A 25,859-nucleotide genomic window follows, 5' to 3' on the forward strand; every position below is an offset into this window, starting at 1 on the left:
CTATACGGGGCTCTGTGCTCAGTGGGGAGTCTGCTTGAGATTCTTTCTCCCTCTCCCTCTGCCCCTCCCCCTACCATGATCAATCTAGAGATTTATCTTCATTTGTTCATTCATAGATTTGTTCATTCAACAAATACTGACAGTTGCACACGACGTGTTAGACACTCCACCAGGTGCTGCAGATGCAACGCCCTTTAGGAATCACATTCCAGGAGAGGAGCCTGCACGTTACACGTTGACATCTGTGGGTATTCATGTGACTGGCTCAGAGGAGTACTAGGTTCAGCGAAAGCATGTTAACAATTAAGATTGATCAGAAAGTGGTGCTATGTGAGGAGATAATATTTGAGGCCAAGAATACAAAGAGAAGTTAACTAGGTTGGGAGAGAAAGAGGGAGAGAGGGGGACAAAGACCAAGGAGGCAGTGAATAAAAGTCACAGGGTTTTAAACAGCAGAGCACCTGCTGGAGTTTGGTTTAGGTGCTCAAGGCAATGGGAAGGCCAGCAGGGCTGAAGCGGAGGGATGTCATCCTGTTGGCCTTTTGAAAGGATCGCTCTGGCTACAAATAGGCTGGGTAGAGAAGGCAAGGATGGGTACAGAAAGACAGAGTGGAAGACAAGGCCAGAAACAAAATTGCAGTTAGAGTAAGGAAATATGGAAAGCCAGGAGATGCCTGGGCCTTGGTCAGTGTTCAAAAGGAATGGAATCAAAGGGTTTTGAACAAGGAAGTCCTTTCTCATGCTAGTTGGAAACTGGAGAACCAGGAGCAGTGACAGGGTTCATGGAGCCATACAGCTTTAGCTGTATGCTGAGACAATGTTTTCCCCAAAAAAACTCTGTATTTTTACTGTTGTTTTTTATACACTGCTGCAGGTGATTCTCAGAGTCACACAAGTTTTAGAAAATACCGATCCATCCCTTTTTTAAAAAAACAATGTTTAGACATGCAGCAAAACAGAATAAGGTGTAACATAGACGCTATACTGAAATGAGTGCCCTTTTCTTCTAGTGAACAGTGGTAAGTGTTCACCACTAGATGAATGGATAAAGAAATATATAATGGAATATTACTCAGTCATAAAAAAGGTTGAGATCTTGCCATTTGTGACAACATGGATGGACCTAGAGGGTATGATGCTAAGTGAAATAAGTCAGACAGAAAAAAAAAATAGTGATTGCTGTATAATTGGGAAAACCAAAGGCGAAGATCTAAACAGAAGTAGTTCCCTATGTTATATCCACCAGAGGTTTCACAAATTCTTTAGTGAGAAGCAATTGGTATTAATAGAGGAACTTAATCTTATTTGTAGGAATTTACTGGTATATTTAAATATACTTCTGTTTTAACTTTTTAAAGTGTATGGTGTCCAGTCTTCAGAGCAGGTTCAGTTCAACAGAGAACTAAAAATCCTCTGTTACACATTCCCAGTTGTTTATTAAAGAGAAGAGAAAGAGAGATCAAGACTGACATCTAAACTGGCTAGACCCAAATACAACTTACTCAGGATCCTGGTTCCAAGGATCAGCAGACTGATTAAGTAGCAACCTTACAAAAATGGGAGTTGGCCAAGACTTGCTTCTACCGGAATACGCCATTTGCTTTTACAAAACAAACTCTAGTCTTTCTGATCATTTAAATGTCTGCACTACATCTGCAGCTCACTAGCAACACATTTTAGGAACACATACTTCAAAGGACGACAGGCTCCAAAAGGGCAAATCTACGTTCATCAAGTTCATCCACCTGTCTCTCTCTCTCTGTCCAATACGGTCATAGACACAAATTTCTGTCTTTGCAATAATAGCCAGTGGGACACTAACACACCATTGAATCTACATTATTGTCTTGCAATTTCAGCTAAACATTATAATTATAAGCAAATGAACTTTCAGTGCTGAATCGCTATTGCTTAGATTAGTTGACTTTTTTGACCACTCAGGCTACTATCCCATCTCTCATTTAATTTGACTGTGGCATTTTTGTTTGCTCTCTAACATTTTAAACATAGATAACATAAGCCCAGCCTCCACATTACAAAGGAAAGCTAGAATAAATTCATCCTGTATATTCTTTTGTACAACCTCTACTAATAAATCCAGGAATGGAATATCTCTAGGTAAATCTCAATATAAAAAGGGATACCACTTGGGGTACCTGGCTGCTTGTCAGTGGAGCAAGTGACTTTTGATCTTGGGGTCATAAATTCAAGCCCCATGTTGGGCCTAGAACTTACTAAGAAAAATGGTGGGATACTACTTTTGGTTTTTCAATGAAAAGTTTGTAAGTTGCCTAGATTTAAACTCTAATCATTCAAGCAAAAATGTTAGCAAGCCCTCCAGCTCCCAGCTTCTGTTAATTGAAACATAAACAGAATTTCAAGAAGGAAGAACCATTCCTTTGTGTCTAATCTATTAATAGAGGGGAAGTTGTTGAATCTGATAAATTTTGCTATGGATTCCTTAATCTAGGCAATGATTATAAACTCATGCATTTAATTTGAACAGTGATAATTAGGTTGGTTTCCAGATGACTCATTTTGTAAGCTTTTGGCCACTGGTGTTCCAGCTGGAGTGGGCCACATGCTGCCTTCCCACTGGTATCACTGGAAATCTTGAGTCAAGAGCAAAGCTACTCCATGCCTCTCTGACCTTTCTTCACAATGCACAGTGGGGCCTGGTTTCTCAGCTCATTATCCTCAGATTTGCTCTACTGTGCCCATGGGGTTACCACTTGCAGACAACCTACATGCAGATATTCTCTGGAGACCCTGCAACAAGCCCATTGGAATTCACACCTTGGATTCTAGCTTTCAGGTGGTTTCCTAATCCAGATGCCAAATTTCAGAAAATCTTACGTCTAGCTGACTCACAGAGGCTCCAATGAATAGAGAGAGAGAAACCCAGCAGGTTGAGGGACGGTGCTCATTTTGTCCCTAGAAGTCTGCCATAGGTTTGTTTTCCTCTAGAGACGTACTTTGAGAACCAAACTAAAGAAAGGATCTCTTACCTTGATAGTCATGTCTGCATTGGATGTTTCTGTGGTATCTGAGACTGCCTCATCTCCCTTTAGCAGCATAGTCTCCCACCCGACTCCTGAGAAAACAAAAACAAACAAAAAAGTGAAATTTGAGCCAAGTGCATTCAGCTGACATGGATAGCCACCTAACCAACATTTTGCAGATTCCAACTCCATGTGTGTTATAAAGGAAACCGATGTCGCTCCAGTTCACCTGCGGGGCAGTTTCTGGGAAAGCATCCTTTCAAAAGTGTGGCCAGTCAATACCTCCCATGTTTTGACTTAATCTCCAAATTTGGAGTCCACTGTCCAATGGATTGTCCTGTAGACAGTCCCATGCTCAGTCCAGAGTGGAGAAGTGGTTGGAATGAACTCTTCCAGAACCCAGCCCTCATACTGAGCTCTTTTTGGGGGGGCTCACAGTGAATCCTGGGACATAGAAATGCACACATCTATAGAGCTGACTCCAGATTGTTCACTGCCCTAGATTCCACACACATACTGGAAATGATTGAGGGGTTATATTCACTTTTAAAATCTATATTTGTTTTCTCTTCAAGTCTTGATAAAGATTTATATTCCTTTTTTCTTAAACTGTCAGGTGATCTCTAAGAGTAGACACATGGCAAGATACAGGGTTTTGCTCTCTTCAACTCAAAAAGGAGATCCGGGGTTGGTGTTCAGAAATACCCATGAATACAATACAGTCAAACTCTACCAGTTCAGATGCAGTTATGTGTGTGAATCCAGGTGGAATGGTCTTTATTATAGAAATGTTTGAAGTAATGACAAGTATATTTTTAAAAACGCATTTATTGCAGATAAAGTCATCTTCTTAAAAGCTAAAAACACAATACTTAGTAAAGTTTTTAAGGGACTACTTTAACCAGTAGAAACAAATTTTATAATGGGTATAATAACTTCCTGCTGGGATATGAATGCTCATAGCCTAAAGTATTAAAAAGATTGTTTTCTTAAATAGGTTAAAATTAGCTTTGTGGTATTTGCTTACACTGCTGATTGCCTTAACAAATAATTTTGTCTAAGGGTAACTCAAGGACAATATTCATCCTGGAATCCTGTGTGAATAGCTCAAATTCAAAAACTTCAATTATCTAGCATTATGTTAAGTCAGGATTGGCAAACATTTTCTGTGCCACACAGTAAATATTTTAGGCTTTGTGGTCATGCCATTTCCGTTGCAACTTCTCAAGCTGCCACTGAAACAGCCAACAGACAACACATAAACAAACGGGCATGGCGAAGTTCCAATAAAACTTTATAAAAACAGCCACTGGGCTAGATTTGGCCCATAAGATGTACTATAGCAGATGGACAGTGAGGATGGTTGCACCACACTGTGATTGTATTTAATGCACAGAACTATATACTTCAAAATGGTTACAATGTGAGTTTTATGTTATGTATATTTTACCACAATAAAAAAAAAAACATTTTGCAAAAAAAAAAAAAACATTTTGCTAAGCAATATTCAGATTTTCAATTTAACTGATACTATAATTACCCATTGAGTTGGTATACCATTACTTAACTATTTCTAAAATGTTGGATATTTAGGTCACTTCTAATTTCTCATCTGTATAGATAATGCTAAAATGAGTACCTCTTTGTCTAAATGCTTTTCTTCTCACAAATAATATCGTTCAATAGGACTCCTAGGCAAAAAGTATGCATACTTTTAAGGCTAATGACATGTGTTCCCATATTGCTTTGTAAAACAGTGATGCCAGTTTTACAATACGAACAACAATATATTATGTAGTGATTTTGCTATTATCATCACTTGCTCAATAATGTTATCATTAAACAAATTGTGTGGTAGTGGAAAATTATTTTTTAAGTTGTAGATACACAAGATATTCATGAGAGTATTCTATATGTTTTTGTGTGTGGTATCGTAATGATTTTTGTGCCAATTTGTATTCATGCAATAAAAATGATACAATAATTTTTTTAAAAGATACTTTACCAGCTTTTGACCTAAATAAAAAAACCAGAGATATGTATAAGAAAGATTGTTATACTCCAGCATTTCTGTAGAGAACAATTGGACAAACCAGATGGTGAAACAGAAACAATTTTTGCATGACATTTTTAAGAAACTAATATGAGATTAATTAAATTTTAATACTTTAGATCAATTACATTATTTTATAACCTGGATCCTGGGGAGCCTCATTTTATATGACATATGCACAATGGATTGCTTAAGACCCATGCACTCAATTTATTGCAAGGTACAAATAGTTGTCTCTCACTAGGTTGTAGAAATTGGGTCAGTTTCATGAGCTGCCCTACAGTTTCCTCTAGGGAAATTGCTGTAAGGAGGTTGTCAGCTTTTTCTTTCTTTCTTTCTTTCTTTCTTTTTTTTTTTTTTTTTTTTTTGGTCAGCTTTTTCTTAAATGCATTTTTCTGGGAAAGCTATCTTTGCTCCTACATGAATGGATTATTTCCCTGACACACCTTGCATCCAACAGACTAAGAGCCCCTCTTGGTTTAAGCCACTATTGGCACCTGTCAGATCTGGCTGGCAGAGAGATACAGATGTTGGGCACAATGGACAATTATATGAAATTTACTTAATGGAATAGTTTGAATTATCGTTCAGCAAATATTCATTCCCCTCTTTTCCCACTGTGGGAGAAATTTTCTTTCCTGTTCCACTGATGTTTGCTTTGGCCAGTGGGATCTTAGTGGACATAACACAATCAAAGGTTTGAAATGCACTATAGCATAAGGAGGACATGCTCCAGTTGGCCTGCAAGGGACTAGGAGTCATGGGGAACAAACCTGGACACCCCCATCAGCATCTTAGAGCTAAGTCAAGTCTTGATCAATCAAACCCTAGCCCAGCTGCACATGCATTACAATAAAAGCTACTGAGTTTGGGGATGAAATGTCCAGCAGCATTATTGTAATAGTAACTAATAGATATACCCCATAAGCAAAATTATACATGAAACTCATTTTGGATAAACCACTTTTATCTTTATTCAAATGTAATTCCCTTTCCTGCATAGGAATTTCAGTTGTAAGTACTGATTCCCATCTCTCCCTCTCTCTCTTCACATATATATATTATTTAAGTAGGCTGTACACTCAATGTGGGGTTTGAGCTCACTACACTGAGATCAAGCATTGCACGCTCTACCAACTGAGCCAGCCAGGTACCTGAAGACAACAGTTTAACTTAGATGACCTACCATTTGATGGCAAGAGTAAGAGGAAATAGATCCAACATTTCAATTTTAAAATGTTATTAATCCTAACAAGAAGTTGTGAGGGCAGGAAAATGATATTTTATATGCCAGAGGCAAAATTCCTTCCAGAAAGAGAACTGAGTTATGGGTATGATGGGCCCCACATCATGGAAGTAGGAAAAAAAGAAAGAGGTCCATTTAGAAGAAGGAGAGAACCTGAAAGATGCTGGGATGAGAACTGGCAGTAAGAATTTCCAAAGGCAATAAAAAGGACTTTTGAGAAGAACCAAGATGTTTAAACATCAATTTATAATTTTTTATAGTGCCGTCTCACGACTTGATGCTCCCCTCAGTCTCAAATGGAGACAGAGTGGAGTCTGTTCAATGTAAGTGTCTTGTGTTGGTGTTATTTTGTAGAAACAGAATGAGGATCTCCGGATGGAGAGAAGAGAATGGCCATGTGCACATAGGAGCTCCCTGTAAAAAGTAGAATCTAAGGAGGACATGTTGATAAGAATCTGGGATAGGGTATTAGATCTGAATATATACAACAGAGCCTTAGGTCAATTTTATTTGAACACCAAAGGGCAGCAGACCCTCCCATCCTGAGGACTTGGAGAAGCAAGATGATTAATGTTTCTTAGTAGGAGGATGCTCATGCATGTAAAAATGCCACTACTGTTTCCACAATGGTGATTTCCATAAGACCAACGTGTAAGTGCATTGCACCACAAATCGGCAGGGGGATAGCTTGGAATGCTTGTTTGAGATCCTTCCGCTCTAGGGTTTTATCAATGACTGTCAACATCTGCTGTTATGTCCAAGTTCCTGAGATGAATTTCCACTCAACTAAGGTCAGTATTTAAAACAATAGCACAAACATTTCACAGGTCAAATGTATAATTGCAAAAGACAACACATTCTAGACTGATGCATTTCTATTATTAGTCAGTTATGTAAGCACAGTCACCTCTGATTTCAGGGGACGAACCTATATAAAGAATTGGACCAAAGAATTTTGATAATTGATAATTATATATATATTTATATATACTACTTTACATATTATACTTCCACACACTCTACTTCCAAATAACTTTTTTCTCTTTTGTCCTCTTTCCCTGTTCTCAAGTTCTTATTTATAATTCCTTTGAGAAGGGAAAGCATATTTTATATTATTTCTATAATCTCTAGATTAAAATAACATCTTTCTCCAAAAAGAGAACAGGCTTACATTTCCGAGTAGTGGGAAAAATTGAGACCTGTCTAGTTATAGCTGAGATATGCTTATAAATTCCCCATTAGGGACAGTTGTATAACAATCTTTCAGGAATAAGTAAAATCAGCCAACCAATTGTTGCTTTTTATACATCTCCTCACTTAGCCCACAGTCAGATGAAGAAATCCATTAGCCCAAGTTTCCAGTTCCCTAGCACCACATCTCTGGTCTCCATGCACAGGATGCACTCCATTAACTGGCATGGCCTCTCTCTTTGATTCCTGCTGGGAATAGCACATATGCAGTTGACAGAGTAGCACAAGCAGAAGAAAGGAGGCTGAGCTCCAGGCCTGGCCGGAGAAGCCAAGGGCACACATGAGGATCTGCAAGATGGAGGATTTGGGATGGTAGCACGGCAGCCATGAGAGCTTGAGCATCATAAGCTGCAGACAACACATCTTTTGTGTTTGAACAAAGGGAAACAGGACCAGACTGAACAGAGAAGAGGACAAGCTGCTAAGAAGGCTTGTTGAGGAAGCAATCAATGGAACTGCAGAGAATACTGGATGATTTCCTTATTTCTGATTCTGGTTAGTACTAAAAAATAATAAAAGTAAAAAAGAAAAGATCAGAGACCTAGAGGGAGAGGGCGGCACTGTACAGGAGGGTGCTGGCTATACCTAGACCCCCAAGGACCACTGTGCATTGCTAGGTAAAAGCAGAGTAAGAAAGAAAGTCAAGTCGATACAGACCCTTATGTACAAGAGAGTGGACTTTTGCTCTAGCTCATCTGTCCACACGGATTTTAGATTGTTGGGCAAAGTGGATCATTAGTGATGCTCACCAAATATTTCTAGTTCCTTCCTCTTGTGCACACATAACAGAATTTCACTTCCTGGCCTCCTTAGAATTGGTGGCCATGTGACTAGTTCTGGCTGATGAGTGTGGGCAACAGTGGCATCTATCACTTCTAGGCAGGAGCATGTAATTGCTGATGCAGGGCCCTCCAGAGCACCTTCTCTTCTACCATGGTGCGTGGTAATGTTCTAGATAGTGTGATTCTGTTAGCCTGAGTCCCAGAGTGAGAATAACACAAAGCAGAGACACAGCCAAGCCAAAATGGCCATGTAGGATGAGTGAGAACTAAACCTTTATTGTTTTGAGACATGGGGATTGGGAGTTGTGTATTACAGTAGCGTAACCTAGCCCAGCCTGAGGAGAGGACGGAGCTCTTCCAGACTTGCCTTCCTCATCAACTTCCAGTTCTCATCATAGAGAGTTTTTAGATAAATCTGTGCTCTATTGCCTAAATCAATCCTCTCATTTAAATTTTGTCTCTGCAACCAGGCTATAATGATCCATACCTTTTACTTTTTTGAACCACCCTATTTCCATTATGCCCAGAGCTTATTGCATTGGTTAGTTGTATCTCGTGAAGGATTTACGTTCTAAAGACAAAAGACCTCATCCTGAAGAGTCAAAACCACTCTTGAAAATTCCTTAAATCTCCCATATAGTCCAAAATAGCACCATCCTTCAAGAAAACCCAACAGAGCCACTTTTTGTTCCAGCTTCGGAACAGTCCGTTTCCTTTGTTAAGTACCAGATGATGCTGTTGGCTTGCGCTAAGGATCACATTGTACAAAAAATAGAGATCCGGAAACTGCAGAATTTCTCAGGGTTTGGAGATACTCGGATGGAGAGGTAGAAGAAAAGACCAGCTGGGTGACAGCAGATGAACACTTGCCTTCATCCCCACACTAGAGTGTACCATTTAGAGTGCTTTTGGCTGCAGGTAACAGAAAGCCTACTTCATAGATGATTAAACAACAGAGGAGTGGCTCATGGAACAAGAAGTCCCAAGGTAGTGTGGCACCAGACGTTGTTGGCTGATTCAACGGCTCCATGGCCTCAGGGCCTCTTTGTCTCAGTTTGACCTCTGCCGTTCTCTTGACCTTCTTCCATGGTCCCAAGATGGACATAGCAGTTCTATGTGTCATGAAAACATCCAGAGGCAGGAAAAGGGAGGAGTAAATACACTTCCACAAGAGCACCCTCCCAACATACCCAAAATCTCACTGGTCAAAAACGTAGCATTAGTCTATCTCTAAACCAGCTGTGGAATATGCAAATGGAATTCTCAAAATTGGCTTGGAGCTAATTAATCAGGATTTACTTCCGAATCAGGCCTTCCCTGGGTCAGCATTCTCTTAACACACAACCACTCGGAGGATGAACAAAGGAACAAAACAGGATTATGGCCAGCAAGAAAGAAGGGGGACAGGTTGATGGCTATTGGACAAGCAACCAGTAGGGTCTGACAGGCACACAGATTGGAATGTCAGTCATAATCTCTGATACTTTTTAAATGCCTATTTTTCTCTCATTATTTTAGCTAAAAATATATATTTGAATTCATATAAGTTAAAAACACAGGTGATGCCAGTACTCAGCCTTGCTGTATAGTGGCAGCTCCTTGGTGAGGTGTCCAAAGTGACATCGTGGCCTTCTCCCTCCACTGTGAATTCATAGCTCTGCTCTTTAGGGCACTCAATGGTGCCTGAGCAGGGAAAGCCCTTAATTGTGTCTGGCTGACAGCATTGGCTCATCGATGATGCCTGAGAGGGTGCTTATCAACTAGCTTGTAAGCACTTGGGGGCAGGGAGTGGGCCTAATACCCAGTTAGCCTCCCCAGGTGTCTGTTAAATGAGAAGCGTGAGTTTTGGGCAGCCAGGCTGGAGAGATCAGAGCTTCAGGGTAGGGCATGGGGTGAGAGCAGAGATGCTGAGGGAAAGGGTATGGAGGGCATTAGAAATAGCAGCACTGTTGCTCTAAATGCTAAAGAAACAAACAGGCTGTCATTGGTCCTATCCTTCCCTCAAACCAGGCAAGGCCTTATGGCCCTATCACTTGCCAGCAAATCTAGAGATAGGGAGCCTGCGGAAGTATAGTTATCAGACATAAAACATATGGGTGGTGGGACTCTGAGGACTTTGAGTAATCTCCACACCCTATGTGGGGCTTTAATTTACAACCCTGAGACCAAGAGTTGCATGTTCCACTGACTGAGCCAGCCAGGCCCCCTAAGGACCTGAGCACTGAAGTTGGGGCCATCCATTCACCAGCCCCACCTCACCCTCAGTCAGTGCAATGAGGGCCAGCATGTAGCAGAGGCTCATTAAATGTTCCCCAAATTGAATTGGAGTCGGAAGGGGCCTGGAGCTGACTGAGCTGCTTTCTCATCAGGATAGAAAGCTCCTCTACAATGTCCTTAGCCTCTACGTGACCTCTTCCTGGGCACCTTCCTTACCACCACCCCAGGTCATGCTGATTAGACAGCCGGAATGTCTTAAGAACAGCTGAGCCACAAACAGATTGGAGAAAAGGGAGTCTAGTCAATGGACCTATGTCACTTGGCTTAAGGAGAGAACAGGGGACACAGCAGAGTCCTCAAATGCCAGGAGAGGGTCCCTTTTGTTTGTGGGGACTTTGGTGGATGGACCCTGCTCAGACGTGGCCAACCTTCCTATCCGTCCTGGCTGTTCTCGTTACACCTATGCCTCAGCCCTCATCAACCCACTGACCCACACACAGCCCCAGACCTGCAGGGAAGTCTAGAGTCCAGCCTTCTGTGTTTCCAAGAGAGAACTGAGACCTGAGACAGAAAGGAATGGGAGCATCTCCCAGGAAGTTGCTGAGCTGGGACCTGAAGAGACGAGATTGCCTGATTTCCTAGACTAGGATTCTTCCTGGGGCCCAAATTCGGTCAACCCCATTTTGCAAACAAAAGATCCACCCACTATGAGAGCATTTAGTCTGATCATAACGAAAAGAATGGGGCTAGGGGCCTGGGTCCCATCTCTCTCTTCTTCACCCACCCAAGTCTCTGCACCAAGTGTGTCAGGACAGAGACTCACTCAGATATTTCTCTTCTGGTAATTGCCTTTGGCTATTCTTGGGTTTTAAAAATCTCACTTGGTTCTCGAAGGAGTTCTCAGAAGGGTGGTTATTAAAGCTTAGCGGAACTGCAGAACAATGATTTGCCTTTAAACACTTGGCTTTGGGAAACCCCACCCAAGGATAAGCTGATGGGGCCTGCTTCCTCTGGAGGGAGAGTCCTGCCAGGGGCTGGAGGAGCGAGGCAGGATGTGGCCCCAGCCCAGCCCGGCCCAGCCCACTTCAGGTGGAAGCTCATCTTTGAGCCTGAGACCTAGCATTCTCTTTCATGGGACAGATGGAAGTGCCAGGCCCCGGGGCCTCCAGAAGCCATGGCGGCAAGGGCAATTTCCCCTTTCTTGGTTCCTCTCCTTGAGAAGACACCATTAGGAAAGAAAAGGTCCACCTCTTAGATGAGCAGTTATTTTCCTCAAACTCATCCAGAGTTCAGTGAACCTTTCCCCACCTGTACATTCCTGTGTAAGGGACACCTCTCTGGGTTCTTCCCAGGGGCAGATGTTCAGGTTGCTCAAAGATGCACAAAGAAAAACCTCAGTGTCTTTCTTGACCACTGTGCCCCCCTCCATGGCTTCTTGACCCCATTTTTGTCCCTCCAACATGGACACAATAAAACCAGGCATGACAACTAAACTGCCCTGGAGATGTCCTATGGGTCAAATGCTTTATCTTTATGTGTAACATCGCATTCAATCCTCATACAATACAGGTACATGAGACAGGTACAATACTAACCCCACTTTACAGATGAGAAACTGAGGCTCAAAGGACTGAAAACTGAACCATTAAGTAAGGAAACCAATACTTAATCCAAGCGCTCTGATCTCAGAGGCTATTTTCTTAACCAGTACACCTTATTACCACCCAAAAGATGAGTATTTCTTTCATTTTCAGAGATAGGAGAGCAGGAAACTGGAGGACATATTGAAAAAAAAAAATCAAGATTCAAGAGGGGGAAATTGTCTTCCCTGAGGTTCCGGTTCGAGCTGGCTTCTGAGCTCACAATGCACACATCAAACAAAGGTTTTATGGTGGGACCCTGAGAAAAATATGCAGCCGGCACCAAATCCAATCCCATGCAGTTCAGCAAACAATTACTTAGGGTTTGCAGAAGCCTCTCAGGGGGCAGCTAGGATGAGCAGGGAGCGCTCACTCTTGGTCTTGTGGGATCCCACTCATTCTAGTTCTGCAGAACAGTGACCTGAGCATCAGAATGTTTGAATAATGGAAGAGGATTAAGACAATGAAAGCACCTAGTGCCTCTGAGTATCGCCTTGGGTTTTGGCAGCCCACAAAAAACTCTGGGTGATTGAAAAGGCAATCATGCATCGGTGAAGAGGTGAAAACTTAAGAGTACCCGAAGCTGGAAAGTCATTTGCTGATTCCACCCGACTCTCTCCCTTCAAGCACCGTGTAAGAAGGAATAACAACAAAAATAATAATAGCAGCTATCAGCTTTTGAGCGGTTATTATGTGCTATATTTAACATATATTATCTCACCAGCAATCAAAAGCACCAAATGGAGTAGGCACTGTTATTATCCTCATTTTCCAGATAGCAAAAAAGGTAAATAATTTGCCCAAGACCACAAAGTAAGAAGCAGACCTGGGATCTGAAGCTCTCCAAGTTCAGTGCTCATGCTCCAGTATGCTGTTGCTAATCACCTGTGCTAACCAAGGTGCCCTGGGTGAGAAGGGCAAGAAGGAACACCCCTCCTGAGACTGAGAAGGTATGCACACACGGGTACCTGCCTGCCACATGCATATGCTCTGTGTATGTACATGCGTGCACACACGTGGACCCACATACGCACTCATGCATAACTCATGCACAAACCCGCATGTGCATGCACACACGTGCATATCTGGACATGAAGCTGCAGTTTTTAAGCCATTACTGTACACTGAGGAGTCTTGGACCTCCCCTTAAGGAGAAAACAGCCTTCGTCTGTCACAGCCTCCGAGAGGGGATTGAGAACTGGGTGTTTCATCTCCTGCTCTATTTTCAAAGGTGCATTTTAAGCATCTCTCTGTATGTGAAGGGAATAGCAAATTCCAAATGCATGAAAAGGAGAGCAAAAAAAGGATCATGGTACACTGCTTAAAATGAATTTTATGAGACTCTGAGGCCCAAACGAATTTCAAAAATGGTTTGTTTTGGCTGGCCTGAACCAGTCCTCAGAAATCAAAGCCTTTTTAGGTAACCATGCTACTTGCAACAAAGTCAAGGGACTGTTCACAAACAGTCCTCAAAGGTTAGAGAACTAACAGCTTAAAGCCTGGTTTACTCTCAGATTAATTTGTGGATATTACCATTCAGAGGGGCTTCTCCCCAAATCCAATGAAAGATTCTGTTATATTCTCTATGACATCCTAATTATTAGTTTTGCTATCCTGATTTTACTAGGCTGGAAAGATTATTGGATATTTAGTCCCTAGATAATAATGGTATAAAATTAAATAAAAGCGCAAACTGCCATGGTGGATTTAGTTGTTATGCAGAGGAAATGTAGATTAATAATGAAAATAACAGGTGATGTTTGAGGCATATTCAAGGTCTTTGGGCTCTTTGGAGGGTCAACCAACCAGCTAGAGTGCTTGACTTTCCCTGTCTTGGCTGTGAAAAGAGTACCATTGGACAGAGGGCATAGGGGAGCATGGCCCTTGGAGACACAAAGAAGCTGGTCTCTGTTATGCCTTTCCCACCACATGCCTCCCCTCTAGCCCCACTGCATGTGCACCAGTTCAGGCCGTCTGAGTCCCCCAACTCAGATCTGTCTTCCATATCATCACCATTGTTATTTTTCAGAAATGTAATGGTCACATCACTCCCCACCCCAACTTCATTCCTTGAATTTCTGCTGTTTGCCAGGCACTATGCTTGGGCTGAGGAGACCCAGATAGAAAGACCTAACCATCTGGGAGGAGGAGGTTTTCTCTTTGGGCAATCTGATTGCCAGTACTGCTCCTTTCCTCTGAATGGGGCCTTCCCTGACCAGGCATCCAGGATGTTACATTTCCGCTCTGAGTTCTGGGCGTCCTGCCAGCAGAGCTTCCTCTCCTCCCCTTGGGGGGCTGTGGTGGTGTCAGGTGACCTGTGGGAGTTCACCCAGCCATTCAAAAAACCCACTTGAATCAAGTAGAAGTGCATAGGAGAGAATATTTGTAAGACAGCTCCCTGAAAATTTCATAAAGGTTCTTAGGGTGCTCATCAGCCCAGAAGTTAAGAATGACGACCCTTCAGGCTTTCAGGCATGCTTTATTTCATCTGCAAAGCACTGTTGTTTTAATTTTTAAAGTTTTTCTTATTTAAGCAACCTTTACCCCCAATGTGGGGCCCGCACCCACAACCCCAAGATTGAGTCGCACACTCTTATGACTGAGCTAGTCAGGTACACCAACACTGTTATTGTTTAAAATGATTTAGTTATCTTTATTTATTCATTCATTCATTCTTTTTGAAGATTTTATCTTTAAGTGATCTCTATATTCAACGTGGGGCTCCAACTTACAACCTGAGATCAAGAGTCGCATGCTCTACTGACTAAGCCAGCCAGGGCCCCTACGTAGTTATCAATATTTAAACTTATGAGAATGCACATGAACATTAAACATCTAGTTTTTCTTGAAAAAAGTTAGAAGACTGGTGAAACCAGGCCCAGTATCTATAGCTCTATAAAGCAGCAACTGCCAAGAGCTGAGTCACTATTATCACTGTTTTAGAAGAGATTTAACTGCTCCACCACATTCTCAGTTTACTTGTGGGTTGATGTCACTCACTAATGTAAGTCTGGCCTCATGGCATCTGAGTTTATAATCCTAATATGGTTTCGTTCCCTCAGTGTCCTTCAGGAGGAGCCTCACCAATTCCTTTTTGAAGATTTTTTTTTAAAGCAGATTGAATCTATTTACTTATTCTTGAAAGAGAGAGACAGAGAGAGAAAGGGAAATAGAATGGGTATGAGGCAGAAGGAGAAGGAGAGAGAATTTTAAGCAGCCCCTCACTCAGCGTGGAGCTGGACAGGGGGCTTGATCTCACAACCCTGAGATCACAACCTGAGCTGAAATCAAGGGTATGACCCTCAACCAACTGAGCCACCCAGCTTCCCCAAAGAAGACTGGATTTTAAACCATCAATTTAAAAAAACTGACTTGGCCACAGCTGGTTAGGAGCTTATTGTGGGAACTGGCAGGAGAACCACAGGACCATGGCAAGTTACTTCACTCAAAGTCATAGTTTTCCTTACCTATAAAATGAGGACAGTAATAGGAATCACTTAGGGTCTTGGTGTGGATTAAATAGATAATAATAATGTAACTCCACAGCTCAGTGCCAAGAACATAGCAAGTACTAGATAAAATTTGTCATTATCATTATTTTTATTCTTTGATACCATAGTGGCTTCACTTTTAAATCAATGACTTCTAGGAATATGTAGCAACAGAAATTGCAGCTAAGAAAAGTGCTGCCAGGAGAGATAACATATATCTAGACCTAAATAGAAGCTTCTAGAGTCTTTGGGGGGCTGGGATTACAATTAGTACCTCTATTGGATTGCTCAGCTAACTTAATTTTTTCCAGAAATAGTGGTGATAGTTTGGTCCTTTCATTGGCCCCAAATGATCAGAGTTCTTAATTAGTCTTAATAGAAATTACTTTAGCCATATGCAAATGTCTGACTCCCGATTTGTGGCAGATTTGGGGGTCTGTAGTGGGATGTCAGCTTGCCTGGTATTATGAGCTTATTATGTGCCTCTCCCCACCCCATTCATTATATAGAAAGCCTAACCCTTATGCCCTCAGAATGTAATTATACTTGGAGACAGGGTCTTTAAGGATATGATTAAGTTAAAATGAGGTTTTTACAGTGAGCCCTAATCCAATCTGAGGTGTCCTAACAAGAGGATATTTGGACACACGGGGATGCCGCACACAGAGGAAAGACCATGTTAGGACACATGGAAAAACTGGTCATCTGCAAGCCAAGGAGAGTAGTCTCAGAAGAAAGCAAACCTGCTGACACCTTGATCTTGGACTCCTGGCCTCTAGAAGTATGAGAAAATATGAGAAAATATAGAAGTTTGAGAAAATAAATTATTATTTAAGCAGCTCTAGCAAATGAATCCACCTGGGTCAGGGCATAAAACAAGAGAGCCTCTGACTTGCAGCTGATGGGTATGAGACAGTGGGCAATCCCAAGAAGCTGGTTCACGGTAGGGTCTAGGATCAGAATCTTGCCTCAGAGCCAGAGAATGAGAAAGGGCAAGACCAGTGATGTAGGACAAAGAAACAAGAGATGATCCAGATGGATTCCAGAGACAGGGCCAAGGCCCTTGACTGGGATTTTAAATGCTCTTAGCAGACTGCTTGTGTGTGTGTGTGTGTGTGTGTGTGTGCGTGTGTGTGTGTTGGGGGGTGGGGGTTGGTTTGTTGAAGGAGTTTGAGTCTGAACTGTTACAGGGCTCAATGTGTTGAAGGCAGAAGGATAAGTGATATCAATTAATGTTTATACTGTTTGATGACCCAGTGTTGTTTTCAATTCAAGAGTGCTTGTGTGATTGGAAAAAAAAAAAAAAAAGCCTGATGTTTCTCAAGTTTAGAAATCCACTTGGGAGTTTGGCTTGACCCACTACAGAAGTCTGGAAGCTAAAACACAGACACTGTTTGACTAGACTTTTGGGAGGCATCCATAACTTCGCATCAGAGGATTTATATCCCAGAATCTTCTTTTACCATCATGTGCAAATTTATCTGCTTCTTTCCTGGACACAGATGCAAATTTTTAAAGCACCCACAACTCAAAATGATAAAAGATCACTCTGGTGATTTGATAGATGTTGGGGGCAAAATTATTAATGTGAGTTCCTCCCTTCCTGTCTCCCCTCAGTTTCCAAAGGAATCTAGTTTTGGCTGGCTCCATTTTTCTTCCCTCCTTGCCCTTAAAAGAGAGCTCAGTATTTCCCAGCCCAGGAGGGAGGCATTTACAATTCAAACTTTGGGAAATAAGTAGAAAGAGACAAGCTGGAAAGGCAAGAGAAAAATGCAAGAGAAAACCAAAAGCATGTGATCAGCTGCCTAGATTTTAGATAAATAAGTAGATACAGGAGAGATAAATGGATGAATGGGTGGGTGGGGGGATAGAAAGAAATAAAAATCCATCTGTCTACCTATTTTTCCATTCATCTATCCACCTACCTATCTATATCTATATCTATATATCTGTCAAAAGACACCAATGGTTTGAAGCAAGGAATCAAAGAATCATAATGGACAGCCATTGCCTTGTTCTTTCCAACCCTGGTTTCCATTTGTTATGTTAATAGCACCTCAATTTCCCTTTGGGGATGCTGTTCTCCATTTCTAGTCTGTGTGATTGAGATAGGGCTATCTCCATTCTTTACCTTCCCTCCTCAAAAGGGAAGCAGAATCCCAATGTGAGTTTAGGATGAGTGTACGACAAATGCAAGGTGACAAACCGGATCCAATGAGAGCCAACTCTGGGACTCGCCTTAGAATGCTGGAAAAAGAGAACTTTCCCAATGAGTTTGCTAAAATGCTAATATTTAAGCCTGCGGGTACTGGTGGCCACCATATGGGAAACGCTTTCCTGAAAACAAAGCAAGCAGAGAGGAAGGCACAGCTGGGAAATGGAATTCAAGGCAAAATAAAAATTCCCGGACTTCACAATTTGGTGAGAAAAATAGGATCCTTTTTTTGAACGCTACTTGGAATCAGAATTCTATCATTCTGAAGAGTACTGACTAAAACAGGAGGGACTCCAAAAGGAGCCGCTGCAGAGGATGGAAAAAGGAAGCTCTGTTGAGGTTTGTCAAGAATTAAAAGTAAAGATGGGAATTCCTTTTAGTGATTTTTAGAAGCTGGACAGTGTTTCTGGGCACATAACATTTCACCAAGACTGGACCAGGTGTGGTGGTCCCATTATTTTGCAGAGTCCTTTACAACAGGACTCATAAAATTAGCAAATGCCATCGTTGGAAGAGATCCTGGAAGACATCTGGTCCTATTCTCTACTTAATGCTTGCATCTCTTTAAGCATCTTGAAAAACAGCTCACTCTGATTCTATTTGCAACCCTTCAGGGGATCAGGAAATCACCCCCATAGAGGTAGCTTGTTACGGGTTGCACTGTGTTCCCCAAAAAGAAACGTTGAAGTCCTAACCCCTGGCACCTCAGAATATGATCTTATGTGCAAAATAGGATCTTTACAGATGTAACCAAGTTAGGATGAGGTTATGAGTATAGGTTCTAATCCAGTAGGGCTGGTGTCCTTCAAAGAAGAGGAGGCCACATGAAGATGGAGGCAGAGATGAGAGGTCTGTTGCCAGAAGCTGGGAGAGGCCTGGAAGGATCTGTCCCTGGAGACTTCAGAGAGACCGTAGCCCTGACAACACCTTGATCTGGGATTTCTGGCTTCTAAAACTGTGAGAGAACACTTTTCAACCCAAGAAAAAAAATGGTTGTTTTAAGCCACCCAGTTTGTGGTACTTTGTTATGGCAGCCCTGGGAAACTGATACGCAGCCCATTCCGTTTTTAGCAAGTTCCACGTCACTGAGGTAAAACTTAACCCTGCCCAACTACTGGTCTGAGCTCAGTCTTCTGGGGTCCAACAGAGGCTTATTTCTGCCCCTAGGAAACAGCTTTTAAGTATTCCAGGCTGCGATTACATCCCGGTGAGGTATCTCTTTATGCCCCTACACCATGGGCATCCTGGTGCCTCCCCAAACCTGGTTATGGTAGACATGGCCACCACAGCCACATGATTCAAAACATCCTCAGTAACAAGGATGTGAGCTTGGGGATGAACAGCAACCCGCCATTCAGGGCAACACTTGCTACCACTGATGATCTTCCCAAGTGCCACTTTTTCATCATCGCCTTAAAGAAATATGGTGGTGGTCAAGACATGGCGAGAAGCTGTTGAAGGAAGAAGCAAAACCATGAGACACAAAGAGAGGGTTGTCCAAAGGCAACATTTAAAAAATATCCTGGCTCCTTTCCCAACTGGAGATGCAGGAATGTTTCTCTTGAAGCTGGTCCCACCCCAAGCTGGGCTTCCAGGCCCCCCACACCCCGTACGAGGCAGGACTGGAGGGAAAGGGGACCCGCTCTCAGGGGACCCATATCCCTAGGCCTTAATGCAGAGAAGTTCCCGTTAACCAAAGATAAAGTCCTACATTAGTGGGAAACAAATTACTCCGTGCCGAGGGGGAAATCTGGAAAACAAAGAGCAAGCCTTTCAACATCGCCTTCTTATTTTTTTTCTCCAAGAATAAAAATATTACCACACGCTTACAGGATTCTGGGCACACGCTGATCTCACAACGAACAAAAAGGCAAGGTGTTCTGACAAATGTGCCAATTTCTGGCAATGTCACTGACTCCGACATACACCCCCACATTCAAATGACTTGTCTTAGCTTTGGTCTGATGCCTACTGGGGTAGAGGGGAGCTGCCTTTGTCCTCTTTAGCCAGGGCTCTTCACTTTTGCTTTGGCGGAGAGTTAAATTGTGGGGCCACTTGAAAGGTAGCTCTTGCAGCTTGGATTAAGACTCTGAAGGGCTGGTTCTGGATTCTACCCTGGGGCTCGTTAGATGGGGGTCAGGTTGAGGCCACTTCTGGAAAGTGCTTTGACAACACCACATGGAAACATGTGCGTGCACTGAGCCACCCACTTGTGCCCACATGCCGAAGGGCAGGACTTCTGTTCTTCACAGAGACGTCTATGAGCCAAACCATGAGGAAACAATGGGTTAAGCGGTGATGAACCCAAGGAGTTTGTCTTTCCCTTAAATTCTTTCCATCCTGGAAAAAAGCAGAATTGAGAGGGGGAAAAAATGTGTTTTCCCCCTTCCACAGATGTTTAAAGAGACAATTCCTAACCGATGTAGCAGTTCAGCATTTAGATTAGAGGGGGATCTCTGGAGACAGACTGAGTTATGATCCATGTTCCCACGTGGCCAGGGGTGAAGGAGGGAGCCACCTCCAGCGACTTACAACTTCGATGGGACAAGAAGGATGGACCAGGTTTGAACGACAATAGAAGCAGCTTGCAGCGTCTCTCTGGGTGGACGTCCATACAGCCAGCTAAGAGTGGCGCACGCCAAAGCTCTGGATCCCCTCACTCGTGTAACCCCAACAGGCGTAGGCGCCCTTGCTAAGGGTCTCCTACCAGAATAAGGTATTTAAAGCAACCTACTTGGAGTGGTAAAGATGAGAGAGCGAGCTTGCTGCTGTTGTCATTTTAGCTGGGGGCCTCCCTCCAGAAGAATGTGAGTATTTGAGGCAAATGGAACTGGGGGGCCAGGATTCACCTGCCAGCTTGACCACAAGGGAGAGGGCCTTCTGAATAGTAGTGAGGCATCCTGAGAGGAAAGTGAGACAGTGGCTGGAACATCCTCGAGGGTCGGAGATTTATGATAAGCTACAGCTGGAAGGACCCAGCTGCTTGCCTTTCCAGCGACTGTGGGGCAGGACAATAGGATGGCAGAGCTGATGGCTGGATACAGGGCAGGAGGAAGCAACCGATAGGAGAGGGCCAAAGAGGCACCCTCCTTGCTCCAGCTGCAATCTGCCCTTCAATCTCCAAGTACCTGGAACGTCTTGGCAGTGAATACCTCCCGACACACTCCTTTACCCTTTTACTTACGAGCTTTCCTATTTATGAACATGGACATCTTATAAGGAAGATATTTGCAATATAGGCTTACTTAATAGGTATGGAATCTGACTCAAAAATTGTATAGGGGTGGGGTGCCTGGGTCGCTCAATCAGCTAAGCGTCTGCCTTCAGCTCAGGTCATGATCCTGGAGTCCTGGGATCGAGCCCCAACTGGGCTCCCTGCTCAGTGGAAAGTCTGTTTCTCCCTCTCCCTCTGCCTCTCCCCCTGCTTGTGCTCTCTCTGTCTCTAATCAATAAAATCTTTTTAAAAATTGTATAGGGGGCAGCCCGGGTGGCTCAGCGGTTCAGCACTGCCCTTGGCCCAGTGTATGATCCTGGAGTCCTGGGATTGAGTCTCACATCAGGCTCCCTGCATGGAGGCTGCTCCTCCCTCTGCCTGTGTCTCTGCCTCTCTCTCTCTCATGGATAAATTAAAAAAAAAAAATTGTATAGGGATAGTGAGTGGTAGTAAGTGCCTTTGAGCAACTACTGTATAAAGTTGGTTAGATAGGGGCTTTCAAATTTAATGGATGTGAAACTCTAAAGAAACTGCAAACCAACTCACCCTAAATGGACTGCATCTACCTTGGTTATCATTACAGAAACACACATATAAATAATACTTTCATTATATATAACTAACTTACTAATTTATAAATGATAAGTAAACATGACAGAGACTTAGCTTTGTCAGGGAACAAGCACACTTAGATGTTGCAGGTTGGTATTTTTTTTAAAGGTTTGTTTTTTACTTTTTTTTTTTTTTTTCTTTTTTACTCATGAGACACAGAGGGAGAGAGGCAGAGACACAAGCAGAGGGAGAAGCAGGCTCCCTATGGGGAGCCCGATGTGGGACTTGATCCCAGGACCCCAGGATCATAACCTGAGTCAAAGGCAGATGCTCAACCACTGAGCCACTCAGGCACCCCTCAGGTTGGTATCATAAAGTGATTTATTTTATTTTTAAAGATTTTATTTATTTATTCATGAGAGACACAGAGACACAGGCAGAGGGAGAAGCGGGCTCCATGCAGCGAGCCTGATGTGGGACTCGATCTTGGGACTCCAGGATCACGCCCTGGGCCAAAGGTGGCCGTAAACCATTGAGCCACCCAGGGATCCCTTCATAAAGTGATTTAATCTCTTGGGATAACAATCTAGAATACATGGAAGGGAAGTATAGCGGAAACTATCCTTCTTCTGTAGAACAGAAACCATCCAGTCCAGGTGAGCTGCTCTCCTTCACGTGGCCCTGTGTTTCACTAAATGAATCATAGGAATCCTACGTTCTCTGCCAGTGATGGGTATAGGAAAGGCACTGGCCAATGACATATCGAATGAACAATGAAAGAGAAGCCAGATAGGCCCCTTTGGGAAATATTTCCTTGCTCTTGAAAAGAGACATGAAGAAACACCCCTCTCTTCTTCCACTGACGATTGCCATATCCCTGGGGGCTGTGATGCCTGGAATGTGGCAGCTATTATGTGACCACGAGAACAGCTGCTCAGTGACACAGATGCCTCCCTCGGGATGGCAGGGCAGAAGCATAGAAGCAAGTGGGGCCCCTTGAGGATGTCACCATGTAGTGAAATTAAACATCTCCAGGGCAGCCCCCCACAGGAGTTATTATGGGCAATTATATCGCTTCTTTATTGTTTGAGCCAATTGAGAGATAATTTTCTCTTCCTTGTAGCAAAAGACCTCCAGGAAACTATAAAACTGTAATCTTTGACACAATAATTCATTTCGGAGAAGATAAATCAAAGCAATGGCCAAAAGATCAAAATTTTTATCCCAAGCTGAAAAACTCAGAGACACGTGTACACGAAAATCACATTATGAAAAACAAAAGCAGAATATAAAAGGGTAGGTACACAATCCTAACAATACAAATATTCACCCGGCTTCTACTGAACATCATAAGAAAATTTAACTTCACAGTGATAGCTAGCTTATGGTTGAATGTACATTAGATTCTGTTTCTATATCTTATCACTCAAGTTGAAATATTTATTTTAAAGTTTATGAGAAAGAAAACAGCATCGGACCCCAAATATGAACTTTTGCACAAAATAAATGGCGGAGAAAAATCTGTTGAAAAGGAATGGCATGTCCTTTAGGAAATGCTTCTAGAACTAGTCATTCCGTGTCAGTGATTTGGAGCTTTCTCCTTGGATGTAATTACTCATTACAATAAGCCACATGTATGAAACATCTTTTCAAAGAATGTCAAACACAGACTTCAAAGAAGAGAAAGGGTAGGATTCTAGAGAAATGAGGAAGACCAAGGGAAAACAAAGCAGTGGACTGTCAACATCTCTTACACAATGAATTTCCGAAAATATGTCATAAGTACAGCCTGAGGCTTGGCTTAATTGGCACAAACACAAGGGAAATAGAAAAATCTAAGTCAGAAGGGTTGTCACACTGAAGAATTAGTCTGCATCTGTCTGAACATCAGAGAAAATGTGGAACTGGGAAAATCCAGACATAAAGGAACCCTGTCTAATTCATCTGATGGAAAGGCTATTGGAATATTTTTATAGTAGGCAATTACAGCATTTTATTTTTGGAATTCCTCTTTCAAGCATCACTGATGAAAGTAAATTCTGATATAGTATTGACAGTTAGGATAGATCGAAAATCAAGGTCAAGAAAATTATTGTATTATTGGAAGGTTCGCTATGAACTGCAGCAAAATAATTCAAGAAATCACATTTAATTACATTTAGTCAAATGCACTTTCCCCTCTAAGCTTTCTCACAGCGTGCTGTCATTCAATTTCTCAAATATTGAGTCAACACCTTCTATCAAGGCTTTATTAAATATTAGCATTTTTCTGAGCTACAGCTTAAAGTTAAATGTTTTCAGATCTGGATTTTGATGGGGGTCAAGTTTCTTCTGAATTTAATGAAGTATTACCAGTTGAAGCCAGTTTAATGAGATAAAGAGATGTCAGGTTACTGCAAGGTGCACAGTGGAATAAGAAAAAAAAAAAGCAACTCAGAGTTTTAGAAGACAAGTAAGCATATTCCACTTAGGGATCTTACCTTGTTATAGATAGCAAATATTTAGGGCAGGAATAGTCTACAGATGTGCTCTGCTTTCTAAAAAGTTAATATACTAAATATCTGAAGTGGAATTTTTAATTCTAAAAGAAGTCACCTTGCATTGTCTTTAAAAGGTCAGTTCTCCATGGATACAGCCATTTGATTTTTATAATTAATAATTTATAACAATTACACATAAAAGGAGATTTGGGGGAATATATTTGTTACTTAAAGATCCCTTGAAGAGACTAGAGGTATATTTCACTATCCTAATTTATGTTAGACACCCCAGTAGTACCCTTAAAAATAGAGAGGATTAAGGATCTCAGAATCAATGGAGAAGTTAGCTCCAAAAAATGGTCAAGATGGAAAGGAGAGATGAGGTCATAGGCACCTTTAGTGAATTTTTATTACCTCATCAGGATTTTTTTTAAGGATTTTTTAAAAATATATTTTTAAGATTATTTATTTATTTATTCATGAGACATACAGAGAGGGCAGGGGGCAGAGACAAAGGCAGAGGGAGAAGCAGGCTCCGTGCAGGGAGCCCGACGCCGGGACCCCAGGATCAGGCCCTGGGCTGAAGGCGGTGCTACAGCGCTGAGCCACCCAGGCTGCCCTTAAGGATTATTTAAGTGATATTGCACCTCCTGATGTTGAAAAGAAACTACTTGTGGTGATTTATGCAATAAATTCATATCTCATTCCTTGTTTTCTATATAAATGATCTTCTTGATGCCACCAGATACTCCGACTTAGAGTTTTAAACCAGAATATGGTTTAAACCAGAGTGGGGTGGACACTCATGTCCAGAAAGCCTGTTCTCACACCGAGTGCTGTGTCTCCCATCAGCAAGGAGGTCTCCCAGGCTCAGGGGCTCTGACTCTCACACCACAGCCTTCTGATTCTTCCTACACTGTGGACACCTGAGCCCCACCAGAATATCGGTAAATGGGCAGAGTTTGCAAGTTGGAATAAAGTACATGCACACAATGGAATATTATGCAGCTCTGAGTGTATGTATATGAATATGTTCGTACATACTAACGCTGAAAACTCTCCAGAATATGTCATTAAATGGAAAAAAAGAAGCTTCAAAACACCGTAGGTCGTATTATATATTTTGTATTAAAAGCGGAGGAGAATGAGAATATATTTTTGTATTTGGTTACATTTGCATACAGGAACGCATTGGCAAGAAATCAACTCAAGGTGGTTTACGTTTTGGGGGAGTGACAGAGGGGACAATAAGAGGGCATGCCTTCCAAATAAGACATCTCGATGTGTACCTTTTTATAAGATTTGCACTTTGGTTATTTTGTTGTGTTTTTTTAAAAGGTTTTATTTATTTCTTTGGCAGAGAGAGAAAGTGTGCACAAGCAGAGGGAGAGGGAGAAGCAGGCTCTCCTCTGAGCAGGGAGCCCAATGTGGACTTCAATCCCAAGGACCCCGGGATCATGACCTGAGCCGAAGGCAGATGCTTAACCGACTGAGCCACCCAGGCGCCCCAGATTTCCACTTGGAATCGTGTGAATGTATCACATAGTGAAAAAACAATCCATTAAACAAAGATAAACTCAGCAATGCCCTTCCCATGTCGCAGTCTGTGGTGATGACTCATGAAAACCTTTTAAACCAGATGCTCCTGGTTTGGTAGCTACTTTAAATGTTTTACATACGAGTCACTTTGAGGGCCACAGAACTCAGGCTCAGGAA

The 25,859-nt window shown here is 42.3% G+C and overlaps 1 protein-coding gene across 9 annotated transcripts in view; it reads right to left on the reverse strand.

Annotated features, from left to right (window-relative positions):
* Positions 1 to 25,859, reverse strand: part of PALM2AKAP2 (PALM2 and AKAP2 fusion) — a 457,899-nt gene that overhangs the window by 129,117 nt on the left and 302,923 nt on the right. For all 9 annotated transcript variants that reach the window (XM_072727724.1, XM_072727717.1, XM_072727723.1 and 6 more), the window contains one exon: positions 3,009 to 3,094. In XM_072727724.1, the coding sequence (XP_072583825.1) occupies positions 3,009 to 3,094 (86 nt within the window). The remainder of the gene's footprint in view (positions 1 to 3,008; positions 3,095 to 25,859) is intronic.

This window comes from Vulpes vulpes, chromosome 12 (assembly GCF_048418805.1).
Source record: "Vulpes vulpes isolate BD-2025 chromosome 12, VulVul3, whole genome shotgun sequence".
NCBI lineage: Eukaryota > Metazoa > Chordata > Mammalia > Carnivora > Canidae > Vulpes > Vulpes vulpes.